General features: G+C 38.8%; 1 protein-coding gene and 1 pseudogene across 11 annotated transcripts in view; one reads left to right on the top strand and one right to left on the bottom strand.

Annotated features, from left to right (window-relative positions):
* CCDC18 (coiled-coil domain containing 18) overlaps window positions 1–25,353 on the bottom strand; it is a 112,710-nt gene that overhangs the window by 41,378 nt on the left and 45,979 nt on the right. For all 11 annotated transcript variants that reach the window (XM_060202087.1, XM_060202088.1, XM_060202086.1 and 8 more), the window contains 8 exons: window positions 25,051–25,182; window positions 21,437–21,571; window positions 20,817–20,894; window positions 12,243–12,359; window positions 9,959–10,126; window positions 7,776–7,918; window positions 4,594–4,757; window positions 1,570–1,783 (listed from right to left, as the gene is read on the bottom strand). In XM_060202087.1, coding sequence (XP_060058070.1) covers window positions 1,570–1,783; window positions 4,594–4,757; window positions 7,776–7,918; window positions 9,959–10,126; window positions 12,243–12,359; window positions 20,817–20,894; window positions 21,437–21,571; window positions 25,051–25,182 — 1,151 coding nt within the window. The remainder of the gene's footprint in view (window positions 1–1,569; window positions 1,784–4,593; window positions 4,758–7,775; window positions 7,919–9,958; window positions 10,127–12,242; window positions 12,360–20,816; window positions 20,895–21,436; window positions 21,572–25,050; window positions 25,183–25,353) is intronic.
* LOC132541593 (U6 spliceosomal RNA) lies at window positions 6,354–6,444 on the top strand (annotated as a pseudogene).

Here is a 25,353-nt window from a genome sequence, read left to right as displayed (position 1 = left end):
GAGATACCACCTCACTCCTATGAGAATGTCATACATCAGAAAAGATAGCAGCAACAAATGCTGGAGGTTGTGGGGACAAAGGAACCCTCCTGCACTGCTGGTGAGAATGTAAATTGGTCTAACTACTGTGGAGAGCAGTCTGGAGAACCCTCAAAGGCTAAAAATGGACCTTCCTTATGACCCAGCAACTCCTCTCTAGTGATATATCCTAAGGAACCCAACACACCCATCCAAAAAGATATATGTATACATATATTCATAGCAGCACAATTTGTTATAGACAAAATCTGGAAGCAACCCTGGTGTTCAACAACAGATGAGTGGCTGAGAAAATTGTGGTATGTATATACACACAATGCGATACTACTCAGCTACTAAGAATAATGAATCCATCCTCCTTGACCCATCTTGGATGAAGCTTGAAGAAATTATGTTAGGTGAAATAAGCCAGAAAGAGAAAGATGAGTATGGGATGATCCCACTCATAAATAGAAGTTGAGAAAGAAGACAGAAAAGAAAACACAAAGAAGAACTTGGACTGGGTTTGGAGTACTGCATAAAAGTAAAAGACTCTAGGAGTCAGGCAATAGCGCAGTGGGTTAAGCGCACATGGCACAAAGCGCAAGGACTGGCATAAGGATCCGGGTTCGATCCCTCGGCTCTCTACCTGCAGGAGAGTCGCTTCACAAGCAGTGAAGCAGGTCTGAAGGTGTCTTTCTCTCCCCGTCTTCCCCTCCTCTCTCGATTTCTCTCTGTCCTATCCAACAACGACATCAATAACAACAATAAAACAACAAGGGCAACAAAAGGAAATAAATAAATATTAAAAAAAGAAAAAAAAGTAAAGACTCTGGGGGGAAAGGTAGATTTTAAGCTCATTTGTAAGGGAGTAGTCATAGGGACACAGATCTATGGTGGTGGGAATGGTGTTATTCTATACTCCAGTTAAACTATTAAATTGGGAAAATAGACACACACACACAGATATAGACAGTTATAGAATCAGCCTGTATCAGTACCCTTGGGAGAACTACTGTAGTTTCCAATGAAGAGGATGGGGACACGAAACTCGTAGTAGGAACTATATGGAATACTGTATTACAGTACAATTTTGTTAATCAATATCTTATCACTAATAAAAAATAAAAACAGAAAATATGTTAATGTATATGTTTGCTCTAAGGAAATGAGTGAGAACATATATGAGACCTCTGGCTATTGTCCTGGCATGAAATAAATGCTTAATAAAAAATACTATTTTTCTAGTAACAACTATTATATCCTGGCCCAATCATTTTTACCATATGGTATATAAGACAGAGCCACTATAAAATAGTCAATCATTGATGGAAATAATAGCTAAGCAATAACTAATTTAGATGAAATACAGGAAGAAATGACTGGGATGATCCCAGTAAGCCAAAGGGAAATCAGAAGTTTGGGCATCTGGATTCAACAAGTGCTACTATAAAAACAACAACAACACAAAAACACAAATGCTACTATATGACTCAAGGCTTCAGTGAAATAGATATCTGTAATTGTGACACTTTTCAGTATTTAACTCACCTAAGTTCAGCTGTGAGATCCTTTATAGTAGTGTATTTTTCCTCTAGTGATAACTGAGCCTTCTGTAGTACATCTCTCAATTCCTGGAGTTGTCTTAAAGTACTCTTTAGTTCTCCATGAGCATTCTGTAGTTCAGTTTCTAGTGCTTCCCGTTTCTGCAAGGCTTCTGATAGTTCAGTTTCAGTGTGATGTTGTAGCTTTTCTAACTCCTTCACTGTTAACAAGAGAATAATTTTAGAACTACATATAAATTACTTGTTCTTGGTATATTGCAAAGTCAAGACCTCTAAAAGGGGTTGGCAGTGAGAGGGTATCAGGGACCTAATAATGGTAGAGGAAGACTTCAGTTGGTGTTGGATAAGTACGCAGACACCCATCATAGAGAGTTAAGAAAGTGTGTTCCTGTGACAACTTTGTAAATCATTATTTTCCCCCATAAACAGCTTTAAATTTTTTTAAAAGGGGAGTCGGGCGGTAGCACAGCGGGTTAAGCACACATGGCACAATGCGCAAGGACCGGTTAGGATCCTGGTTTAAGCCCCCGGCTCCCCACCTGCAGGGGAGTTGCTTCACAGATGGTGAAGGTGGTCTGCAGGTGTCGCTCTGTTTCTCTTCCTCTCTCAATTTCTCTGTCTCTATCCAGTAACAAATAAACAAATAAATTAAAAAAAAACTTTTAAGTTTGTATATAATTATTATTAAGAATATCCCATTTTGAGCCAATTTGAAAGAGAAGTAAAATTCTCACTATTGCAGATGACATGAGAACAAACAGAAAAAACAAGAGAATCCAGTAGAAAACTCTTCGGGATTTCTAGTCAAGATGGCAATTGGACTAGCAGTCCTTGTTTGCTCCTGCAGTCCCCAACAAAACAAAATTTTTAAATGGGAGAGGGGGGCGGAATAGCATAGAAATGGGCTTGGAATTCAGATGAATTAGTAACAGAGGAGGAAAGCCCAGAATTTAGGTGACAAAGACAGAGGGACCCAAAGTCAAGGCAAAAATTTGCTCCCTGCTTGGCTCCACATCATGGGATTTTCAACATTACCAGCTCTTGTTGCATCTGCCACAGTGGCCAGTGCCTGCACCACTCTGTCACAGTCACCTGCTATGGTAGTTACTGGGTTCTGCTAATTCCTGGCTCCTGCCTACCTAGCAGCGCCCTGGTCTGGGTTTGTACCCTACTCTAGTCTGTAGCTTCCTGCTAGGTCCCCTGCTACCCTCTGAGGCTCAGTCTGGTTTTTCAGTTCACACCCATCTCAGCCTGTGTCTGGTAGAGCACACACAATTTCAGATAGATCACCTGCCTTTGTGGCCACCCACTGCCTCTACTACATCTTGGCAGAGAATCAACTATAATGGCAAGATGACATAATTTCACTGCAATATTGAACAAAGGCAACAGCTTAGAAAAAAAAGTCCAAATTCAACAGAGCCCTGATGATCACCCTGTTGGCAAACAACAACAAAAATAATTGGATATTTGGAATAAATGTAATGAAGGAGGTGAAAGACTTGTACACTGAAAACCATGAGTTGCTATGAAAGGAAAAAGAAAGTCCCAATGGGGGACTGGGTAGTATTACACACTATAGAGTATACCTGTTACAGCGCACAAGGATTTACATTCAAGCTCCTGGCCCTGACCCCCACCTGCAGGGGGTAAACTTCACAAGCAGTAAAGCAGTACAGAAAAATCTCTCTTCTCTTCTTCTTCCTCTTTCTCCTTCTCCATGTCTCCTTTCCCTCTCAATTTCTGTCCCCATTGAAAACTAAACAAATATATATATATATACACACACATATGTGTGTGTGTGTATATATATATATACATATATTTATATATATATATTTTTTTTTTACAAGAGCACTGCTCAACTCTGGCTTTTGGTGCTGTGGGAGATTGATCCTGGGACCTTTGGCACCTCAGGCAGAATGTCTTTTTGCACAAACATTATGGTATCTCCCCAGCCGCCCCCCACATAAATTTATCTTTAAGAGAGAGAGAGGGAGAGAGAGAATGAAAAGGTGTCCAAGGGGGTCGGGCAGTGGCTCACCATGTTAAGAGCACAGTACGAAGCACAAGGACGGGCACAAGGATTTGGTTTGAGTTCCTGGTACCCCACCTACAGGTGTCTATCTTTCTCTCTCCCTATCTCCCCCGCCCCATTTAATTTCTCTCTGGCCTATCCAGCCAGATAGATAGATAGATAAATAAATAAATAAATGGCCACAGGAGCAGTGGATTTGTAGTGTAGGCACTGAGCTCCAGCAATAACCCTGGGAGTGGGGAGTTGGGGAAAATGGCATAATTAGAATAATTATCTTACCCAAAGCAAAGAACTTATTCAATGCAATCCCCACCAAAGTCAAAGCAAGCATTTTTAGAGGAATAGAACAATGCCACGGAATTTATATGGAACTATATGTTCCCTTTCATTCATTTATAGGAGGCAAATACCATTAATATATATTCCTTTCCATCCCATCACATCCCACCATCCTAAAGTCTCACTTTTTTACTCCACCAATCATCATCATCATCATTTTGTGGTACTGGAGTCTCTTGTATGCATAATTCCACTGTTTCTGGGCCAACTCTTATTTATTTATTTATTTATTTATTGCCATCAGGGATATTGGTGGGACTCAGTGCTGGCACTAGGAATTCACCACTCCTGGCAGCCATTTTTTTCATTAAAAAAATTTAATTTAATTTAATTGAGAGGTGGGGGAGACAGAGGAGAGAGAGACATTATACAGACCTGCTTCACAGCTCCTGACGTATTCCCCCTGTAGGTGGGGAGTAGGGGCTCAAAACTGGGTCCTTGTCCATGGTAGTGTGTACACTCAACCAGGTATTATGATGCTCCATGTGGTTTCAGGACTTGAATTTAGAGTCTCACACTTTGGGGGAGGGTGTGTATGTGGACCATTTTAGCATGTGAGCTATCATCCAGCCCTGTTCTACTTAAATATAAATATGTATGCATCTTAGTTAAACTAACCCACTGCTTACTTACCAGCATTTGTTTTCTTATCTAATTCTGTCTTTGTCTGTTCTAAGATCATGTCTAAACGGTCGAGATGCATTGTCTTATTTTCTCCATCTCGTTTTAGGTGCACTACTTCTTTTTCCATTTTAGACATCTCTTCTTTGTACTGATCCATCTCCAGTTTTATTTGCCTTATTAAAAACAAATAATAAAATACCTAAATGATAATTTGGAAACTTGAAAACAAACTGGTTTAATTACTGAGACCCAGGACCTGTTGCTTATCATTGTTGTTACTAATATTGTTGTTGCTGGATAGGACAGAAAGAAATGTAGAGAGGAGGGGAAGACAGAGAGGGGGGAGAGAAAGATAGACACCTGCAGACCTGCTTCACCGCTTGTGAAGCAACCCCCCTGCAGGTGGGAAGCAAGGGGCTTGAACTGGGATCCTTACACTGGTCCTTGCGATTTGTGCCATGTGCACTTAAGCCACTGTGCTACCTCCCGACCACCAAGCCTTGGACTCGAGCATGAGGTCCTTAGTTTGATTCTTGGCACTGCATTTGCCAGAGTGTTCTCTGGCATCTCTGTCTTTCTCTCTCTCTATCTTCCCCTTCCTCCTCTCAATTTCTCTGTCTCTATCCAATAAATAAATAAATAAATAACTTCCAGTTTTCTTTTTTTAATTTTTTAAAAATTTATTTTAAAAAGGAGACATTAACAAAACCATAGTATAAGAGGGGTACAACTCCACACAATTCCCACCACCAGATCTCCGTATCCCATCCCCTCCCCTGATAGTGCCGTATTTATATGCCAGTTTTCTTTTATAAACAAATCTTAGATTGTTGAGATTTTTTAATTTAATTATTATTATTACTATTTTAATATTTATTTATTTATTCCCTTTTGTTGCCTTTGTTGTTTTATTGATGTCACCATTGTTGGATAGGACAGAGAAAAATGAAGAGAGGAGGGGAAGACAGAGAGAGGGAGAAAAAGGCAGACACCTGCAGACCTACTTCACCACTTATAAAGCAACTAGGTGGGGAGTCTGGGGCTTGAACCGAGATCCCTATGCCGGTACTTGCGCTTTGTGCCACTTGCGCTTAACCCGCTGTGCTACCTGTTGAGATTTTTTAAATCTGATGTCCATGAAAAAATATTAAGAAAACTATCCAACCCTGAAGTAATATACAAACTTACGTATGTATATGTACACATAGGTACCCAATCCTCAAATATGCCAGTGACCCAAAATACACAAATTCATATCATATGGATATCTTAACAACTGAGTTAAGTGTATCTACCTAGCATACTGCTGCCATAGCACACAGAAGGAGCTCAATAAATTAACTTCTTTTCTTTCTATCTGAAGACACTTTACTTTTAAAATGAATCCAAGGAGATATACACAGATATATTTTAATTTCTAACATATTTGGAGAGAAAGAAGCAGAATTACATAAACTGTAGTTCCAAAAGTGAAAGAAGAAATAATGAGAGCAGAGAAAACAAATAAAATCCAACTTCATGAAGTGATTTCTTGGAACCAGAATACATCTTTTTTTTTGGCCAGGGCTCTGCTAGGGATTTAAGCCTACTTAATTTCACCGCTCCTGACAGACTTTTTTCCAGATAGAGGGTGAAAGGGAGAGAGAGACACCAAAAGAGGAAAAAAGAGATACCACAGCACCACTCTACCAATCCTGAAGTTTCCCTTTTATGAGGCAGGACAGTGAGGTAGGTAAAGGGTTAGTTAATATCTTATAAAATCTATAGACATGCTTGCTTTGGCAGCATATATATTACAACAGGAATGATACAGAGATTAGCATGGCTCCTGTGCAAATTCATGAAGTGTTCCATATATATATATATATATATTCATTTAGTTCATAAATTTCTATTCACATTAGGACCTTGCTTTTCCCTAGTGAATGTAGGTCTATTAGCTACAACTAAGGCTTTGATGTTTATCACTTTGCCAAGAAGCCAAAGGACAGAGAGTAAGAAAAAGAAGAAGCTGGGAATCAGGTAGTAGCACAGCGGGTTAAGCGCAGGTGGCGCAAAGCGCAGGGACCGGCGTAAGGATCCCGGTTCGAGCCCCCGGCTCCCCACCTGCAGGGGAGTCGATTCACAGGTGGTGAAGCAGGTCTGCAGGTGTCTATCTTTCTCTCCCCCTCTGTCTTCCCCTCCTCTTTCCATTTCCCTCTGTCCTATCTAACAATGACAATATCAATTACAACAACAACAATAACTACGATAATAAAACAACCAGGGCAACAAAAGGGAATAAATAAATAAATATTAAAAAAAGAAATTGAAAAAAAAAGAAAAGGAAGAGGCTATTGCTTTAATTTTCTCAGTAAAACAGAAAGGTACTTAATGAGAAGAAGATCAGAGGCATTAGAATTTTGAAAGAAGAGGTAAAGATATAAGAATTTTCTAATTATTGTGGCTGTCAGGCAACATTAAGAGAACACTTAAGTTTCGAAGTCATAAATTTACAGTAAAATTGGTTTATATTGTTGTAATTTTCTCTGATCTTTGTAAAGATATAAGCATGGAGTAGTCTAAGTTAAATTGTTAGTGCTGTGAACCACAAAGAACTAAAGGGATTTTAAGTATATAACTTATTCTAAGTATATAGAACATCAAGTAAGTTATTCTAAAGAGTAGAATTTAGTCTGGGTAGAGAGGAGAGAGGTATGGTGTTGTGGTCTTTTTTTTTCCTCTTTCTGTATTTTTTACTGAAAAAGTCAGATCAAAGTAGCAAAGATGAATGCATAGGAGTACACACACACACACACACACACACACACACACACACACTCTCTCTCTCTCCAGCCGGGTAGTGGTGCACCTGGTTGAGTGCACATACTACAATGTGCAATGGTCCAGATTTAAGCCTCCAGTCCCCACCTCCAAGAGGAAAACTTTGCAAGTGGTGTGCCTGCAGGTGACTCCATCTCTCTCCCTCTCTCTCTCCCCCTTCCTCTCAATTTCTGGCTGTCTCTATCCAATAAATAAATAAAGATAACAAAATTTCATTTTAAAAAGAAGAAAATACATATAAATTGTGTATTTTAATAATGCAGACTGGAGAAATGAATTCATCATGCAAGCAATACATGACACATTATTTTGATATTGAAACTCAGATGATATTGAAGCAGAAAGATAAAACTAACATTCATTTTTACCTGGTAATACCAGTAAGCTCGACAACTTTTTGCCTTTTTAAATCTGCTTCATGAGTGGCTGCTTCACATTTCTCCTCCATTTTTCTCAACTTTTCAGCTGAAATTTCCCTTTGTTTTTGAAGATCTTGTTCCAGTTTTGATACCTTATAAAATGGTTTTTAGTAAATATTTTAAATGTAGGCACACCTCAACATTCTTTAGAAAAAATATTTATATGAATATGTAAGCAGAAACAACACATTGCTTTCTGTAACTATGTAAACAGTTTCATTCAGTTCTAAGACATATCATCAAAATTAAAGTATAGATTAGGGAGTTATGTTTTAGATATATAAAAACAAAATAATTTTGGGGGTGGGTGGTGGCATACTCAGTTGAGTGTGCAAGTTATCATGTACAAGGAACAGGGTTCAAATCCCAGGTTCCCACCTGTAGAGAGAAAGCTTCATAAGTAATAAACAGTGCTGCAGGTATCTTTCTCATTTTCTATCTCCCCCTCCGTATCCATCCAATGAATGAATAAAAATATTTTTTAGATTATTAACAATGAAGATGTTGTGGGACAAGTGAATAGTATATTGTTATGCAAAAAGACTTTTATGCCTAACTTTAAAAATGACTCTTTAGGGGGTCGGGCGGTAGCGCAGTGAGTTAAGCACACGTGGTGCAAAGTGCAAGGACCGGAGGAAGGATCCCGGTTTAAGCCCCCGGCTCCCAATCTGCAGGGGAGTGGCTTCACAGGTAGTGAAGTAGGTCTGCAGGTATCTGTCTTTCTCTACCCCTCTCTGTCTTCCCCTCCTCTCTCCATTTCTCTCTGTCCTAACAATGACAACATCAATAACAACAACTACTACAACAATAAAAAGACAAGGGCAACAAAAGGAACTATAAATAAATAAAATTAAAAAAAAAAATGGTGTTGATATATACACAATGGTCTACTATTCAGCTGTTAAAAATGATGAAGTCATTTCCTATGGGCCCCAGATCAAATTGATGGGAGTTTACAGATAACAATATTTATATACTTTCCCCATACTTGAGAGCTACTCTCTTCCCTCATCCAGCTTTCTGGTCCTTTTTCCAACTACATCATCTCCCTTGGATCCACCTGCATATTAGATGTCAGGCAATGGCAAAACTAGTAAAGTCATGAGCCCCTTGGAATATACCTAAAATAGACCTACTAGTTTTTTCCAAAACAGAGACCCCAAATCTTCATCTGCAATATTCTTGCCTTTAGGTTCATGATTGGTCAACAATTTGTTCTGCTTTCTATCTTTACTCTTTTTCAGCCACCAAGTTCCAGATGCTACCGTATTGCCAACCTGATGTCTCTGGGCAAACAACCTCACCAATGTGTCCTGGAACCCCACCTCCCCAAAACCCTGCCCCACTAGGGAAAGAGAGAAACAGGCTGGGAGTATGGATTGACCTGCCAATGCCCATGTTTAGCAGGGAAGCAATTACAGAAGCCAGACCTTCCACCTTCTACACGGCATAATGATCCTGGGGGGGTTTATACTCCCAGAGGGATAAAGAATAGGAAATCTGGGGGCTGGGCTGTAGTGTTGCGGGTAAAGCACACATGGAATGAAGCCCAAGGACTGCTGTAAGGATCCTGGTTCCAGCCCCTGGTTCCCCATCTGCAGGGGGGCTCACATCACGAGTGATAAATCAGGTCTGTAGGTGTTTATCTTTCCCCTTTTCTGCCTTCCCCTCTTCTCTCCATTTCTCTGTCCTAGCCAATAATAACGACAGCAATAACAACAATAATAGCAACAGCAATTATAAACAACAAGGGCAACAAAAGGGAAAAGAAATTTAAAAAAATAATAAATAAAAAGAATTTAGAAAAAAAGATTAGGAAAGCTTTCAAGGGAAGGGATGGGATATGGAGTTCTGGTGGTGAGAATTGTGTGGAATTTTACCCCTCTTATCCTATGGTCTTGTCAATATTTCCATTTTATAAATAAATTTTTTTTAATTGTGGTATGTTGATATATACACAATGGATTACTACTCACCTGTTAAAAATGATGAAGTAATTTCCTCTGACTCATTTTGGATGGAAATTGAAGACATTATATTAAGTGAGATAAACCAAAAAGAGAAATATCAAATGATCTCACTTATAAATTTACATAACACAAGTAAAACTATTTTTGACCAACTATATATACCTGCTTTTCAAGTTTAATTTGAATGTCTTCTAGCTCTCCATTTCTAATAGTCTCTTGTTGTAACATCTGCTGCTGTTGCTGAAGAGTATGTTGTAGAATAACATTTTGTTCAGTGGTTTCTTGAAGACTGTGGCTTTTTATCTTTAGCTCCTTCTGTAGACAGTAAACCTAAAATATATAAATATATATGTGTATACATATATATATACACACACAAACACTTTTTCATTATAATGTTTTACCTATGATGTAATAAAATGTTAACCTCATTTTCCTTGTTAGACATTACCCTTGCTTATATATGGAATAACTGCATTTAAGGATTTAGGCTTATCAGTGTATGGAAAGACTTAATTTCCTAGTGGGGAGAATATTATAGAAAGATCTATTTATAGGGCTAGTTCCTGGACGATAAATGAGAATTTGGTTTTTGAAATATTTACTAAATGATTAACTTACCTCTTTGGGGCACTGAATTAGGTAAAAAATTTTGATACTTACAGATATTCCTATGTGATCAGCTATTCTAATAAAAACCCTAAGCTTTGAGTCATAACTAGGAGTCTCTGGGCAGAAACACAATCACACTTTACTGCTACAGAAAGGACCTCCTCCAAATAGAGAGAACCAGAAAGCCATGGATCTCTGTATGGTACATCTGATGCATCTTTACTGATACTATATCAGCAATATAAAAGTATAATTTCAGGAGTCGGGCGGGAGCGCAGCGGGTTAAGTGCACGTGACGTAAAGCACGAGGACCAGCGTCAGGATCCCGGTTCGAGCCCCGGGCTCCCCACCTGCAGGGAAGTCCCTTCACAGGCAGTGAAGCAGGTCTGCAGGTGTCTATCTTTCCCTCCTCCCCTCTCTTTCCCTCCTCTCTCCATTTCTCTCTGTCCTAACAACGATGACATCAATAACTACAACAACAACAACAAAAAGATAACACAGGCAACAAAAGGGAAAATAAATAAAATTTTTTTTAAAAGTATAATTTCAAAGTATCCTGAAAATAAATGTCTCAAATAGAAGTCACTTGAAAAATATGCTGTATTTCCCTTTGTGGGACCCCACAGGACCTTGCCCTCAACTTGGATCAACAATGATAGAGAATGTTCCATCCTCCGAAGGGGGGCTGGACAATAAATATACTATTATGTTCCACCTGAGGAAGATGAGTCCTGATATTGGGGCAGCTTGGAACGTTCCTACTCATGACCATAGCATGTGAGCTCATATCTACAGGGATGTAGAGGTCACATAAGCTCCTAAGCTAAATATGGGCCCCAGATCACATCAAATCGATGGGGTTTACAATCAACAATATTTATACACCTTTCTCATATTTGGGAGCTACTCTCTTCCCTGATCCAGCTTTCTGGTCTTTTTCCCAGCCATGACATCATCTCCCCAGACAATAATTAGGATCCACCTGCATATCAGATTTCAGGCTCAGGCAAAAACAAACAAACAACAACAACAACAAAAACAACAAAATAAAACACTAGTATAGCCACAGGCCCTTTGGAATATAAATAAAATATGCCTACTAGCTCTCTACAAAATGGAGGGCCCCCCAACTCTTCTTCTGCACTATTCCACTCTTTAGGTCCATGATTGTTCAACAAGTTGTTTGGCTTTGTATGTTAACTCTCTTGTCAACCACCAGGTTCCAGAAGCTAACATGATGCCGACCAGACTTCCCTGGACAGACAATACCACCAATGAGTCCTGGAGCTCTTCTACCCCAGAGCCCTGCCCCACCAGGGAAAGAGAGAGAGACAGGATAGGAATATGGATCGACCTGCCAACACCCATGTTCAGCAGGGAAGCAATTCCAGAAGCCAGACCTTCCACCTTGTGCATCCACAATGACCTTGGGTCCATACTCCCAGAGGGTTAGAGAATAGGAAAGCTATCAGGGGAGGGTGTGGGATATAGTGTTCTGGTGGTGGGAATTGTGTGGAGTTGTACTCCTCTTATCCTATGGTTTAGTCAATGTTTCCTTTTTATAAATAAAAGATTAAAATAAAAATATAAATAAGCTGTATTTAAAAGAATATTTAGGGGCCGAGCAGTGGTGCACCTGACTAACTGTGTATGTTATATACAATGTGCAAGGACCGAAACCCTCAGACTCCTGGTTGTAGGTCGGAAGCCTCAGAAGTGGTAAAGCAGTGCTATTGGCATGTCTTTATCTCCCTGTTTTCCCCTTCCCCTCTCAACCTCTCTATCTCTTCCAACAAGTAATAAAAATATTTTTTAAAAAGAAATATTTACTTACCTCTTCAGATTTCTTTTTTAGCTGCTTTTCAAACTTTTCCTTATTTCCTTCCAATTGATTCAAATGCAAGGCAAGTTCTTCCTTACAAATTTCCAATGCTGAATCTAGTTGTCTGACCTTAGTAGGAAAAAAAAAAAAAAAAAAACAGTAAAGGGAAAAGCAATTAAGTGCTTATTGTGTGCTGTTATCAACAGTTTACAAATTTATCTTATTTAAAAATTTTCTAAGGAACCCAACACATCCATCCAAAAAGATCTGTGTACACATAGGTTCTTGGCAGCACAATTTGTAATAGCCAAAACCTAGAAGCAACCCAGGTGTCCAACAACAGATGAGTGGCTGAGCAAGTTGTAGTATATATACACAATGGAATACTACTCAGCTGTAAAAAATGGTGACTTCACCGTTTTCAGCCGATCTTGGACAGACCTTGAAAAAATCATGTTGAGTGAAATAAGTCAGAAACAGAAGGATGAATATGGGATGATCTCACTCTCAGGCAGAAGTTGAAAAACAAGATCAGAAACGAAAACACAAATAGAACCTGAAATGTAATTGGCATATCACACCAAAGTAAAAGACTCTGGGGTGGGTGGGTGGGTGGGTGGAGAGAATACAGGTCCATGAAGGATGATAAATGACATAGTGGGGGTTGTACTGTTAAATGGGAAACTGGGGAATGTTATGCATGTACAGACTATTGTATTTACTGTTGAATGTAAAACATTAACTCCCCAATAAAGAAATAAATTTAAAAAAAAAAGAAAAAAGGCAGAGGACCTAGTGGGGGTTCTATTGTTATGTGGAAAACTGAGAAATGTTATGCATGTATAAACTATTGTATTGATTGTCGAATGGAAAACATTAATCCCCCAATAAAGGAAAAAACAAATTTAAAAAAGAAAAAAAATTTGTTTATTTATTGGATAAAGACCAAGGGGAATTGAGATGGGGAAGATATCGAGGAAGAGAGACAGAAAGACACACCTGCTTCACTGCTTCACCACTTGTGAAGCTTTCCTATTGCTGGTGGGTACCAGAGTCTTGAACCTTGGTCCATGTGCACTGTAACGTGTGCACTCAAATCAGGTGGGCCACCACCTAGCCCCCATAATTTACTTTACTACTTCAAACAATGAATATACAGTTCAACTTGGGATATAACATGCTGTTACAGAAGAGATCTATATAGGAAATTAATTTGCCATTGCAAATTAGCAAACTAAAGAGGAAACTGAGACTAAAGTTTTCATGAATAAAGAGTATGAAACAAATGAAGTGCATTCCAGGAAGAAGGCATTTATGTTCAGAGAAAACCTGTGAAAAGTAAAGGTAAGAAGTTGGCAAGAACCAGGATATCCAAAGGGGGAGCAGATTTATTATATATTTGGGTGGAGGCATAATGGTACTCTGGTGGTGGGCATAGATGTGTCAAATCATATCCTTAAAACATACAATCTTGTAATTCAGACAAAGAGGAAATTATAGAGGGAAAGATACCACAGTGGTTTTTCAAATGAGGTGGGGACCAGGCTTGGACCTCGGTCATGTACATGACAAAGTAAGCACACTATCTACGTGAGATATCTGACTTATTGAGCCCTTCTCAAAAGAAGGAAAGAGAATGAGTAAGTAAATAAATTAGGGTATCAAAAAGTGTAAATTTGTAGAAATGAGCAATAGGAAGCTTAGATTGGTAAAATAGATTTGGGCCAATTGTAAAGAATCTGTAGTCCAAGGGGGCCAGGTTGTAGCACACTGGGTTAAGTACACATAGTGAAGCACAGGAACCTGTGCCAAGGATCCCGGTCCCAGCCCCCGGCTCCCCACCTGCAGGGGAGTCACTTTACAAGCAGTGAAGCAGGTCTGCATGTATCTATCTTTCTCTCCCTTTCTCTGTCTTCCCCTCCTCTCTGAATTTCTCTCTGTCCTATTCAACAGCAACACCAATAACATCAACAATGGAAAAACAGTGGCCACCAGGAGCAGTGGATTCATAGCGCAGGCTGAGCTCCAGCAACAACCATGGAGGGAAAAAAAAAAAAAATCTGTAGTCTAAACATCCCAGAACACATTCTCAAAAAGGTATCAAATAATTTAGTCTGTTCCATAAGTTTCTTTAATTAAGAAAAACAGTCAAGTGAGTACAAAAATTTTGACAATGATAGAATTACAAGAAAAAAAAATTTTTGCAGTAAGAATAGTTTTACAACGGCAGCAAAGTAACTTGATTACAAGTGTTCATACAGCTGCAAATACTGTTACCATAGTATTACAGAATAAATGAGTAGCAATGCACAAGGACCCAGCTTCAGGCCCCTGGACTCAACCTGCAGGAGGAAAGCTTCACAAGTGGTGAAGCTGGGCTGCAAGATAAAAAAAAAAAAAAAGAAGAAATGAGCAAAGAACAACACAAATTTAGTAAATTATCTGAATATGTATATATGCTCTACATCCTACTGTTACTATGATTATAGTTCCCTCTTTTTATTTCCATATAGTTTTATCAATCTTTTCAGGAGAGATTCTGACTGCGCCCCCTCAACATTAATAACATTCATGTAAGTAGTCTTGAAAGTGTGAAAGAAATCTCAAAAGGAAAAATAACAGAGGCCTTTATTTCTTTTCAAAAGCACCCACCTTTTTTGGGGGGAGAAGGTGTACTATTTTCTAAATGAAATTACTTAAATGTTTTTGTGATAAATTTTCCAAATATACTCAAAAAAGAATAAAACTGGATATCGTGAAATTGTCTTTGCAACTTTTATTTCTAATAAGAGGATCTTTAAAAAGCAGTTCAAGGGAGTCGGGTGGTAGCACAGCAGGTTAAGCGCACGTGGAGCAAAGAGCAAGGACCAGTGGCGGAAAGATACCGGTTCACCGGCTCCCCACCTGCAGGGGAGTCGCTTCACAGGTGGTGAAGCAGATCTGCAGGTGTCTATCTTTCTCTCCCCCTCTCTGTCTAACCCTCCTCTCTCCATTTCTCTCTGTCCTATCCAACAACGACTACAGCAATAACTACAACAATAATAAAAAACAAGGGCAACAAAAGGGAAAATAAACACATAAAAAAAAAAGCAGTTCAAATATATAACAACAATAGTAACCACAACGATATAAAAAAAAAAAAAAAAAAGGGCAACAAAAGGGGGGAAATAGCCTCCAGGAACAGTGGATTCAGCACCAAGCCCCAGCAACAACCCTGGAGGCAAAAAAAAAAAGGGGGGAGGGGGGCTCCAGCAGTAGCGAAGCAGATTAAGGGCACATGGCGCAAAGTGCAAGGACAGGCATAGGGATCCCGGTTAGAGTCCCCGGCTCCCCACTTGCAGGGAAGTCGCTTCACGGGCAGTGAAGCAGGTGTCTGTCTTTCTCTCCCCCTCTCTGTCTTCCCCTCCTCTCTCCATTTCTCTCTGTCCTATCCAACAACGAACGACATCAACAATAATAACCACAACAAGGGCAACAAAAAAGGAGGGGAAAATGGCCTCCAGGAGCAGGGGATTTATAGTGCAGGCACTAAGCCCCAGCAATGACCCTGGAGGCAAAAAAAAAAAAAAAACATTTCAAATAATATATATAATGCCAGTGAATATAACCATTAACAATTACAAAGTCAATAATTTTCTCTATAATTATATCTGTTAATAAGCTGTTAATCGGTGATGTTTGTAAATTGCCATGTTCATGATGAAGGGTATAAATATCTCTAATGCTTCTTTTCTTTTTGGGTGGGCACTGTGGGGATTCATTGTACTATGCTTACTTTTTCAGATAGAGAAAGAAAGGTGGTGATGGGTGGGAGGGAATATGAAACCACAGCATGGGCTTGAACCTTGGGCATGCACATGGCAAAACAGTAGACTATCCAAATGAGTTATTTTGTAGACCTCTTTGTTTCTTTTTTCTTTAATATTTTATTTATTATTGTACAGAGACAGAAATTGGGAGGGTAAAGGGAGGTAGAGAGAGACACCTGCAGCACTGCTTCACCACACATGAAACTTAAGACTCCTGCAGGTGGGGGCCAGGGGCTTGAACCTGGGTCCTTACGCACTGTAATGTGAGCGCTTAACCAGATGCACCATCACCTGGCCCCAGACCTCTGTTTCTTAAGCATAAGAATGAATGTTGGTAGTTGTGTCAACTTCCACAGAGAGAAAAATAAATCTGTAACTCTCATAACATCAAAACCTGATAACTAACAATGTAAATCATTGAGGCAAGATTTGTTACCAGATGAACTTTAATATCACTAGATATTAAAATCTTTAATTATAAGGTTGTTTAGGATCAAGACATTAATAATGTCTCAAAGAATAACCCTAAGTTTTCTTTATCCCCAAGTTTTATTTAATGATAACGGAAAAAAGCAAACAACAACAACAAAATGTGCCCTTTAAAATGATTAGCTTGGGCCTCCATCAACAAAATAAGAAATGACAGGTGTTGGCAAGGCTGTAGAGAGAAAGGGACTCTACTACACTGCTGGTGGGAATGAAAACTGTTGCAACCCCTTAGGAAGACTGTCGGGAGGTCCTTAAACAAATAAAAATATCTGATCATTTGATCCAGCAATACCACTCTTAGGCATTTATCCAATGGACACTCAAACACTAATTAGAAGGGACATATACACCCATACATTCATAGCTGCATTATTCACAATAGCCAAAGAGTGGAGTCAACCTAAATGCTTGGCAAATATCTACCTCATGGAATACTACTCTGCAATAAAAAAAAATGACAATATTGTGTTCTTTCACACAAAATGGATGGAACTAGAGGTGGTTATGCTGAGTGAAATAAGAGATGAAAAACAGATACCAGATGGTTTCCCTCATATGTGGAATCTAAAAATACGACACAAATGAGTTTGAGGAAAAAAAAATGGAAGCAAGCAAACAGTTTCTAAGACTTAGAAGAACTACTGAATTTACTCTGGGAGGTGGGAGAGTGGGGATACAGAACTTTGCTGGTGGGTGTGGTGTGGAACTACATACACTGTAGTCTGAAACTAGGTGGTTTCACTCACATGTGGAATCTAGAGAACTGATACACACTATGTCGCAAAACAAAAACTGAATAAAAAAACAGAAGCAAGCAAACTTTCTAAAACTTGAGAGAACTATGGTGGTTATCTTTGGGAGGTGGGTAGGGGCATAGAACCTTGGTGGAGGGTGTGGTATGGAACTATACACTGTCATCTTAGAATTGTGTAATCCACTATTAATCACAAATAGAAAAATGGAAAAAAAAATGTAAAAGAAACTAAAATAAAGAAAAAAGAAGGAAAGAAAAGTAACCATACTTGGAAAACAGAAGCCCAATAGGAAAGACAGATAATCTCAGCAGGCTAATGGGAAGTTCCAGATGAGGTTAGAATTGGAAATAGAAAAAAAATAAATAAAAAGTAAAGAATGGGGAATATGAGAGAGGAGAGAGCACATCATGAAAGGAGCTATTGCTTGTCATGGCCTCTGTGCAACTGTCACATTACTGATCCTGCACCTTAGTTTCTGCACATCTTCTACCTCACTTATTTGAAATAAAAGTTTGCACATTCACACCAAAAATAAATAAATAAACAAACAAACAAAATGAGCTTGGGCAGTAAGTAACTTACATATGCTGTCAAAAGTGGCAATGCTGGGGCAGGGGTAGATAGTGTAATGGTTATGCAAAGAGTCTCATTTCTGAGGCTCAGGTTCAATCCACTGCACCACCTTAAGCCAGAGCTGAACAGTGTTCTGGTATAATAATAATAACAAGATCAACAACAATAATAGTAAAGTGGCAATGTTGAGTTCCAGCCAAGATAGTGACAGACTAACAGGCCCTGTTTTCTTTCCCTGCCAGCAAAACACACACACACACACACACACACACACACACACACACACACAAACCTACAACATACATGGGTAAAAACAGCACTGAAACAAGCTTAGAGCTTAGATAAATATCGGAAGAAAAAAAAGTCCAAAATCCAGATGGTCAGGATAGAGAGAAGCTCACATCAAAAGTAGAGAGATGAGCTTGCTGCAAGGTTTCATACCAGCTGGTCAGAGTCCTGCCACTGCAGTCATCTGCCCTTCAGGGCATTTGGCACTGCTGTCCCGCCAGCCCAGTGGGCTCTTCCTGCTGCTTGCCTCTGCTGGGCCTGGGTCATTGTTGTCAACTGTCACCTGCCTCCTCTTTTTTAGTCACTAAGCTGGCCTTCAACTATTAATTGGTACTTCTATTGCTGCTGCTTTCTGCAATTTAGCTCCTGTTGACTTTGGGGCCTGGCTACTTCTGTCTGTGGCTGCCTGCCTAGCCTGCCCTGCCTATACCACAACACTGTGTCCACAACTTTACAGACAGCAGGAGAGAATGGAGAAACAAAAAGTATAAACCATGTGTCACTGCAGACAATCAGCTACTATGAAATCAGCTACTATGAAACTCCAAAGCAAAGGAATCCTGAGGTTGAACCACAGAGACACACATTTGGTGCAGACTGCCAGAATCCTCCCACCAGTCTGTAATACATCTGCAACCTCAAATTTCTGTTTTAGCAGAACTTTGGCAATATAGCCTTAGCCAGGCACCTGTAACTGTGAATCCTTGGTAACTGTTCAAACCTACTCAAATACAAACACAAACTACAGATCCTGGTCTTCATGGAGAATCAAACATAACAGGAAGAAAGAGGAAAGCACCTGCTATGATGGACCAAGGCATCAGCTTGAAGAAAACCCCAAATTCAACAGAGCTATATAAATATTCTGATAAAAACATTTTTTAAAATTAAAAAATATAAATATTTATTGCATAGAGATAGTCAGAAATGGAGAGGGAAGGGGATGATACAGAGGAATAGAAACAGACACCTGCAACACTGCTTCACTACTCCCAAAGTTGTTCCCCTGCAGGTGGGGACCAGGGCTCAAACCTGGGTCCTTGGACATTACAACATATGCGTTCAACCAGTTGAGCCACCACCCGGCCCCATATATATATATATATATATATATATATATATATATATATATATATTTTTTTTTTTTTTTTTTTTTTTTTTTTTAATGAGAGTACTGCTTCTCCTTTTAAGATAGTGCCAGTAATTGAACCCTGGACCTTAGAATCTCAGGCATGAAAATAATTTTGTATAGCACTATGCTATCTCCCAAACCCCTGATGAAATTATCAAAGCAACACTATCAAGCATGCTCACTGAACTGAGTTCTATGGAAGACTGTAACAAATTCAGATAAATGGTGAGAGAAATTATAGAAAAGTTCATTTAAAAAAATTTTTTTATATTTATTTATTTTCCCTTTTGTTGCCCTTGTTTTTTTTATTGTTGTAGTAGTTATTATTGTTGTTGTTGTTATTGATATTGATGTTGTCATTATTAGATAAGACAGAAATGGAGAGAGGAGAGGAAGACAGAGAGGGGAAGAGAAAGACAGACACCTGCAGACCTGATTCACTGCCTGTGAAGCAACTCCCCTGCAGGTGGGGAGTCAGGACTCGAACCAGTATCCTTACGCTGGTCCTTGCACTTCATGACACGTGTGCTTAACCCGCTGCGCTACCGCCAGACTCCCTATAGAAAAATTCTTAACAATGATCAGAGGAATGAAGAATAATACAGTAACTGACCTAAAATCACATACAACACACACACACACACACACACACACCACCTGCAGGAACACAGATGCAAAAGGTTAAAGTGAAAAGCAGGAAAACAAAATAGAGGAAATCACCCACCACCCCTGCAGCCCCCCCCCCCCCAAAAAAAAAACAGCAAAAAGATAAAAAGCACTAAAAAAAAAAACCGAGAATATATGTTATGGGACAACATTAAGCAGGACAACATTCATATCACAATGGAAGAAGAGGAAGAGGGGAAGTAACAGAACACAGGACAACTAAAAATGGATCAATAACTGAGATGTTAGAACAGAAGTCATCTAATACATAAAAGAAAACACTGGGGGAGAGGGCTGGGTGGTAGCGCAGTGTATTAAGTGTAGTTGGTGCAAAGTGCAAGGACTGGCGTAAGGATCCCGGTTCATGCCCCCAGCTTCCCACCTTCAGGGAGTCACTTCACAAGTGGTGAAGCAGGTCTGTAGGTGTCTGCCTTTCTCTCCTCCTCAACCTTCCCCATCTCTCTCGATTTCTCTTGTCTGATCCAACAACAACAACAGCTATAACAACAATAACAACCACAACAAAGGCAACAACAAGGGCAACAAAATGGAAAAAATGGCCTAGAGGATCAGTGGATTCTTAGTGTTGGCACCGAGCCCCAGTGATAACCCTGTAGGCAAGAAAAAAAGAAAAGAAAAGAGAAAACACTGGCAGATCACTCGACCATGTCTGCTTTGGAAAAGTCTCCAGACTTGAGCCCAACATCAAGGAAATCGAAAGCAAAATCAACAATAAAAAATAAAAATAAAAGGATACATCAAACTAAAATGCATCTGCACAGTAAAAGGAACTAGTGTTGTGAATCAGCAAGTCTCCAATAAAGTGATCTAAAAAAAGAAAAGAAAAAAAAAGTTGAAGTGTTAACATATTAACCTTGATTGTTTCTTCAGATACTTGGTTCTGTAATGATTTCAAAGCTTCATCTTTCTTGATGTTTTCCTTTTCCATTTCCTGAAAACATAAAGATTGGTAAAAAAAAAATATGTACGTATGTATATAGATACTTTACATTAGTAACAACCTCCCATGGGCCTGAAATGAAAACAAGAATAAATAAATGGTACTACATCAAATATTAATAACAGCCTTTAGAAAATAGATTTCATTAGAATTAATTAAATTAGGTATAGCACAAATCAGAAAGTTAAAACATCAGCCTTTAGAGGCCAAGTGGCAACACACCTGGTAAAGCACACACATTACAGTGTGCAAGGACCCAGGTTCAAGTCCCCAGTCCCACGTTGTAGGAAGTAAGCTTCATGAGCAGTGAAGACTACTGCAGGTGTCTCTTTCTCTCTCATTTTGTATTTTTCCTTCCCCTCTCAATTTCTGTCTTATCCAATAAATGTAGGGGGGAGGGAATAAATGGATGCTAGGATTGGTAGATTTGACATGGAGGGAATGAGCCCCAGCCATAACCCTGGTGGCAAAATAATAATAAAATTAAAATTAAATAAAAATTCCTATCTTTAAAAAGAAATTTTAAGATTTACCCCTTTGCTTTCCGTCAAGAGTCTGTCTAGTGATTCAAGGTGATGTTGTTTACATATTATATCTTGTTGCAACATGGACATAGTCTTTTCTTGTTCTCTAAATTGTTGGTCTTTCTTTCCTAGTTGAGATTCAAGCTAAACATGAAAAAAAGAATTATTTTTCAAATTCATATCATTTTAGAGGCCATAAGTTGCATATTAAAGCAGGTTAGATAAGAAGTGAGAAAAGGAAGTTAAAGGAAAAAAAAAGAAAGACATGAAAGTAGAAGTGAAGATACAACAGGAGAGATACAAAAGACATGTCCTGGTTGTATTGTTATATGGGAAACTGGGGAATGTTATGCATGTACAAACTATTGTACTTACTGTTGAATGTAAAACATTAATTCCCCAATTAAAAAAAATAATAAAACAATTATAAAAAAAGAAAGAAATTGGGAGTTGGGCGGTAGCGCAGCAGGTTAAGCGCACGTGGCACAAAGCGCAAGGACCAATGTAAGGATCCCGGTTTGAGCCCCCGGCTCCCCACCTGCAGGGGTGTCGCTTCACAGGTGGTGAAGCAGGTCTGCAGGTGTCTATCTTTCTCTCCCTCTCTCTGTCTTCCCTCCTCTCTCCGTTTCTCTCTGTCCTATCCAACAACAAAGACAGACAATAATAATAATAACTACAACAATAAAACAAGGGCAACAAAAAGTGAATGAATAAATAAATAAATATTAAAAAAAAAGAAAGAAATCTCCTAATAACTTTTTAATTTAATTTTTGTTTTGTTTTGTTTTACCAAAGCACTGGTAAAAAACTATGAAATTGGTCTATATTATTCACTAATACGTTTTATTCTCATCCATATTTTTGTGCTTACCACATATGCAGATTCAAGAAAAATATATAAGGAAGTTTTGTGATATTTTGACCTAACCAAAAATGATGACATCAATAACAACAATAATAATTACAACAACAATGAAAAAGAACAAGGGCAACAAAAGGGAAAATAAATAAATACATTTAAAAAATTAAAATAAATTATAAATAAATAAAATATTTTTTTTTAATTTTTGAAAAAAAAAAAGAATTCAGCTTTAGAACAGATGATCTATATTTACTGGCGAATGTAAAACATTAATCCCCCAATAAAGAAATTTAAAAAAAGAACAGAAGTATCTAAAAATCTATATATAATAAAAAATGTCCAGTAAAATAACAAGATGAAAAAAGACACAGGGACCAGGCAGTGGTGGACCTGGTTAAGCACAATCATTACAGTGCACAAGGAACCAGATTCAAGTTCCTGGTCCCCACCTGCAGGCGGAAAGCAGGGCTGCAGGTGTCTCTCTGTCTCTTTCCCTCTCTATCTCCCTCTCCTTTCTCAATTTCACTATCTCTATCCAATAATTTAAAAAAAAAAAGAAACTTGGGAGTTGGACGGTAGCACAGTGGGTTAAGTGCATATGGTGCAAAGTGCAAGGACTGGCATAAGGATCTCAGTTTGAGCCCCGGGCTCCCCACCTGCAGGAAAGTCGTTTTACAGGTGGTGAAGCAGGTCTGCAGTTGTCTTTCTCTCACCCTGTCTTCCCTCCTTTCTCCATTTCTCTCTGTTCTAACAATGACAACATCAATAACAATAATAAAAAACAAGGGCAACAAAAGGGAAAATAAATAAATATAAATAAAAAAATTAAAAAACAACCTTAACACTGCATGATTTCCAGCACAGCTATATACAAGATACTGGGTACTGTACAGCAAACCATAACAAAGGGACTTTTCAAAGTTAACCCAATTAACAAATAATGTGATGATAATATTAACTATTGATTGTCTTTTTGAACCCTAAGACAGCAGGAACCTCACATCTTCACTATAGAGCCCCTACTTCCCCCAGTCCTGGCACCCTTGGATAGGGCCCACTTTCCCGTATACATCTCCCAATCCATACCAAATAATATTGCATCCGCCGATCACAACCTAACCAAAGCAACGATTGCCATCTCAACATGCTTCACCTCAGAGTGTATCCAGAGACTTCACGTGTGGAATGACAACCCTTCAGCTTCATTACTTGGGTGAGACCTTTCCTTTTATAGTACACTCTAATTTCATCTCAGGTAGTTCACTTTCTAACAAAGTCCCATAACCTAGACATACACCAGTTTCTGTGAGAGAGAGCGTATGTGCACACGTATCCATAAACTACTGCAAAATATATACCTGAAAGCAGGATTACACTAGAGTTTGCAGTGAGTACCTCCCTAACACTTCCTCTCCACTATTCCAAACTTGGGATCCATGATTGCTCAACAAATTGTTTGGCTTTGTATGTTAACTCTCTTTTCAATCACCAGGTTCCAGATGCCACCAGGATGCTGGCTAGGCTTCCCTGGATTGAAGACCCCACCAATGTGTCCTGGAGCTCAGCTTCCCCAGAGACACACCTTACTAGGGAAAGAGAGAGGCAGACTGGGAGTATGGACCGACCAGTAAACGCCCATGTTCAGCAGGGAAGCAATTACAGAAGCCAGACCCTCTACCTTCTGCAACCCTCAACGACCCTGGGTCCATGCTCCCAGAGGGCTAGAGAATGGGAAGGCTATCATGGGAGAGGGTGGGTTATGGGGATTGGGTGGTGGGAATTGTGTGGAGTTGTACCCCTCCTACCTTATGCTTTTGTTCACTAATCCTTTCTTAAATAAAAAATTAAAAAAAAAAAAAAAACACTGCATGATTTCACTTACATGTGGTATACAGAGAAAATAAACAGATGAACTAAAGAAAATTTTGAACTACTGGGTTGTTGGAAAAGTCATGTTGTATTTTTTTCTATTCAAATATGCATCATGACTTTGCCGACAACCCTATATGAAAAAAATAGTTGCTACCAGAACGAATAGGAAGAAGAGGAGGTAGGCCAGTCAAAACAAAGGGGGAAAACATAAGATAGAGGAATCAGACTTTCGGCAGAAAATTCAATACAGTGCAGGGGAGACAGCATGATGGTTATGCAAAGACTCTCATACCTGAAGCTATGAAGTCCCAGGTTCAATTCCCCCATCCCACCAAAAGCCAGAACTGTGCAGTGCTTTGGTGAAAAAAAAAAAAAAAAAAAAAGGAAAAAGAAAAAGAAAAGAAAATTTTCATCTATTAATAGTATATACACACATTGATTTTTTAAAAATATTTATTTATTCCCTTTTGTTGCCCTTGTTTTATTATTGTAATTGTTGTTATTGATGTCATTGTTGTTGGATAGGACAGAGAGAAATGGAGAGAGGAGGGGAAGACAGAGAGGGGGAGAGAAAGACAGTTGTGAAGCAACTCCTCTGCAGGTGGGGAGATGGGGGCTCGAACCAGGATCCTTATGCTGGTCCTTGTACTTTGTGCCACGTGTGCTTAACCCGCTGTGCTACTGCCCGAATCACATGTTGATTTTCTATGGTGTCCACATGAACCCAAGATAATGCTATATTGCAGTGTTAAATAAAAATAAAGCATCAGCAGTAACAACAAAAGTAGTGTTATCACATGCACAGAAAACTGGGTTAGTGCTATTTAAGGTTCTGTTCAGCAAAGCCCAAATGTGCATTATATCTACTTGCAAAAACATATTATCTTACTCTTTCAATTTGTCTTTCCATTTCTTTATGCTGTTCAAGATGAATTTTCTTTGCTTTTTCAAAAGCTAGGCAAATTTTCTCATGTTCTGTATTAATATTAGTTTCCAGACTTCTTATTTTTTCATTTTTTTCCTAAAATACAAAAACATTTTAATAGATTATAACTGAAAACTGGATTTACAAAAAAAAAAATACGTTAGTAAGTTTAATAACATTAAATTTGTCATACTCTATTTTTTAAGAATTATAGTAGCTCAACCTGGGAGGTGGCACAGTGGAGAAGCTGCTGGGGCTCTCAAACAT

This window comes from Erinaceus europaeus, chromosome 11 (genome assembly GCF_950295315.1).
Source record: "Erinaceus europaeus chromosome 11, mEriEur2.1, whole genome shotgun sequence".
Taxonomy (NCBI): domain Eukaryota; kingdom Metazoa; phylum Chordata; class Mammalia; order Eulipotyphla; family Erinaceidae; genus Erinaceus; species Erinaceus europaeus.
The sequence above is the reverse complement of the archived record's forward strand: the minus strand, read 5'-3'. Positions and strand labels throughout refer to the sequence as shown.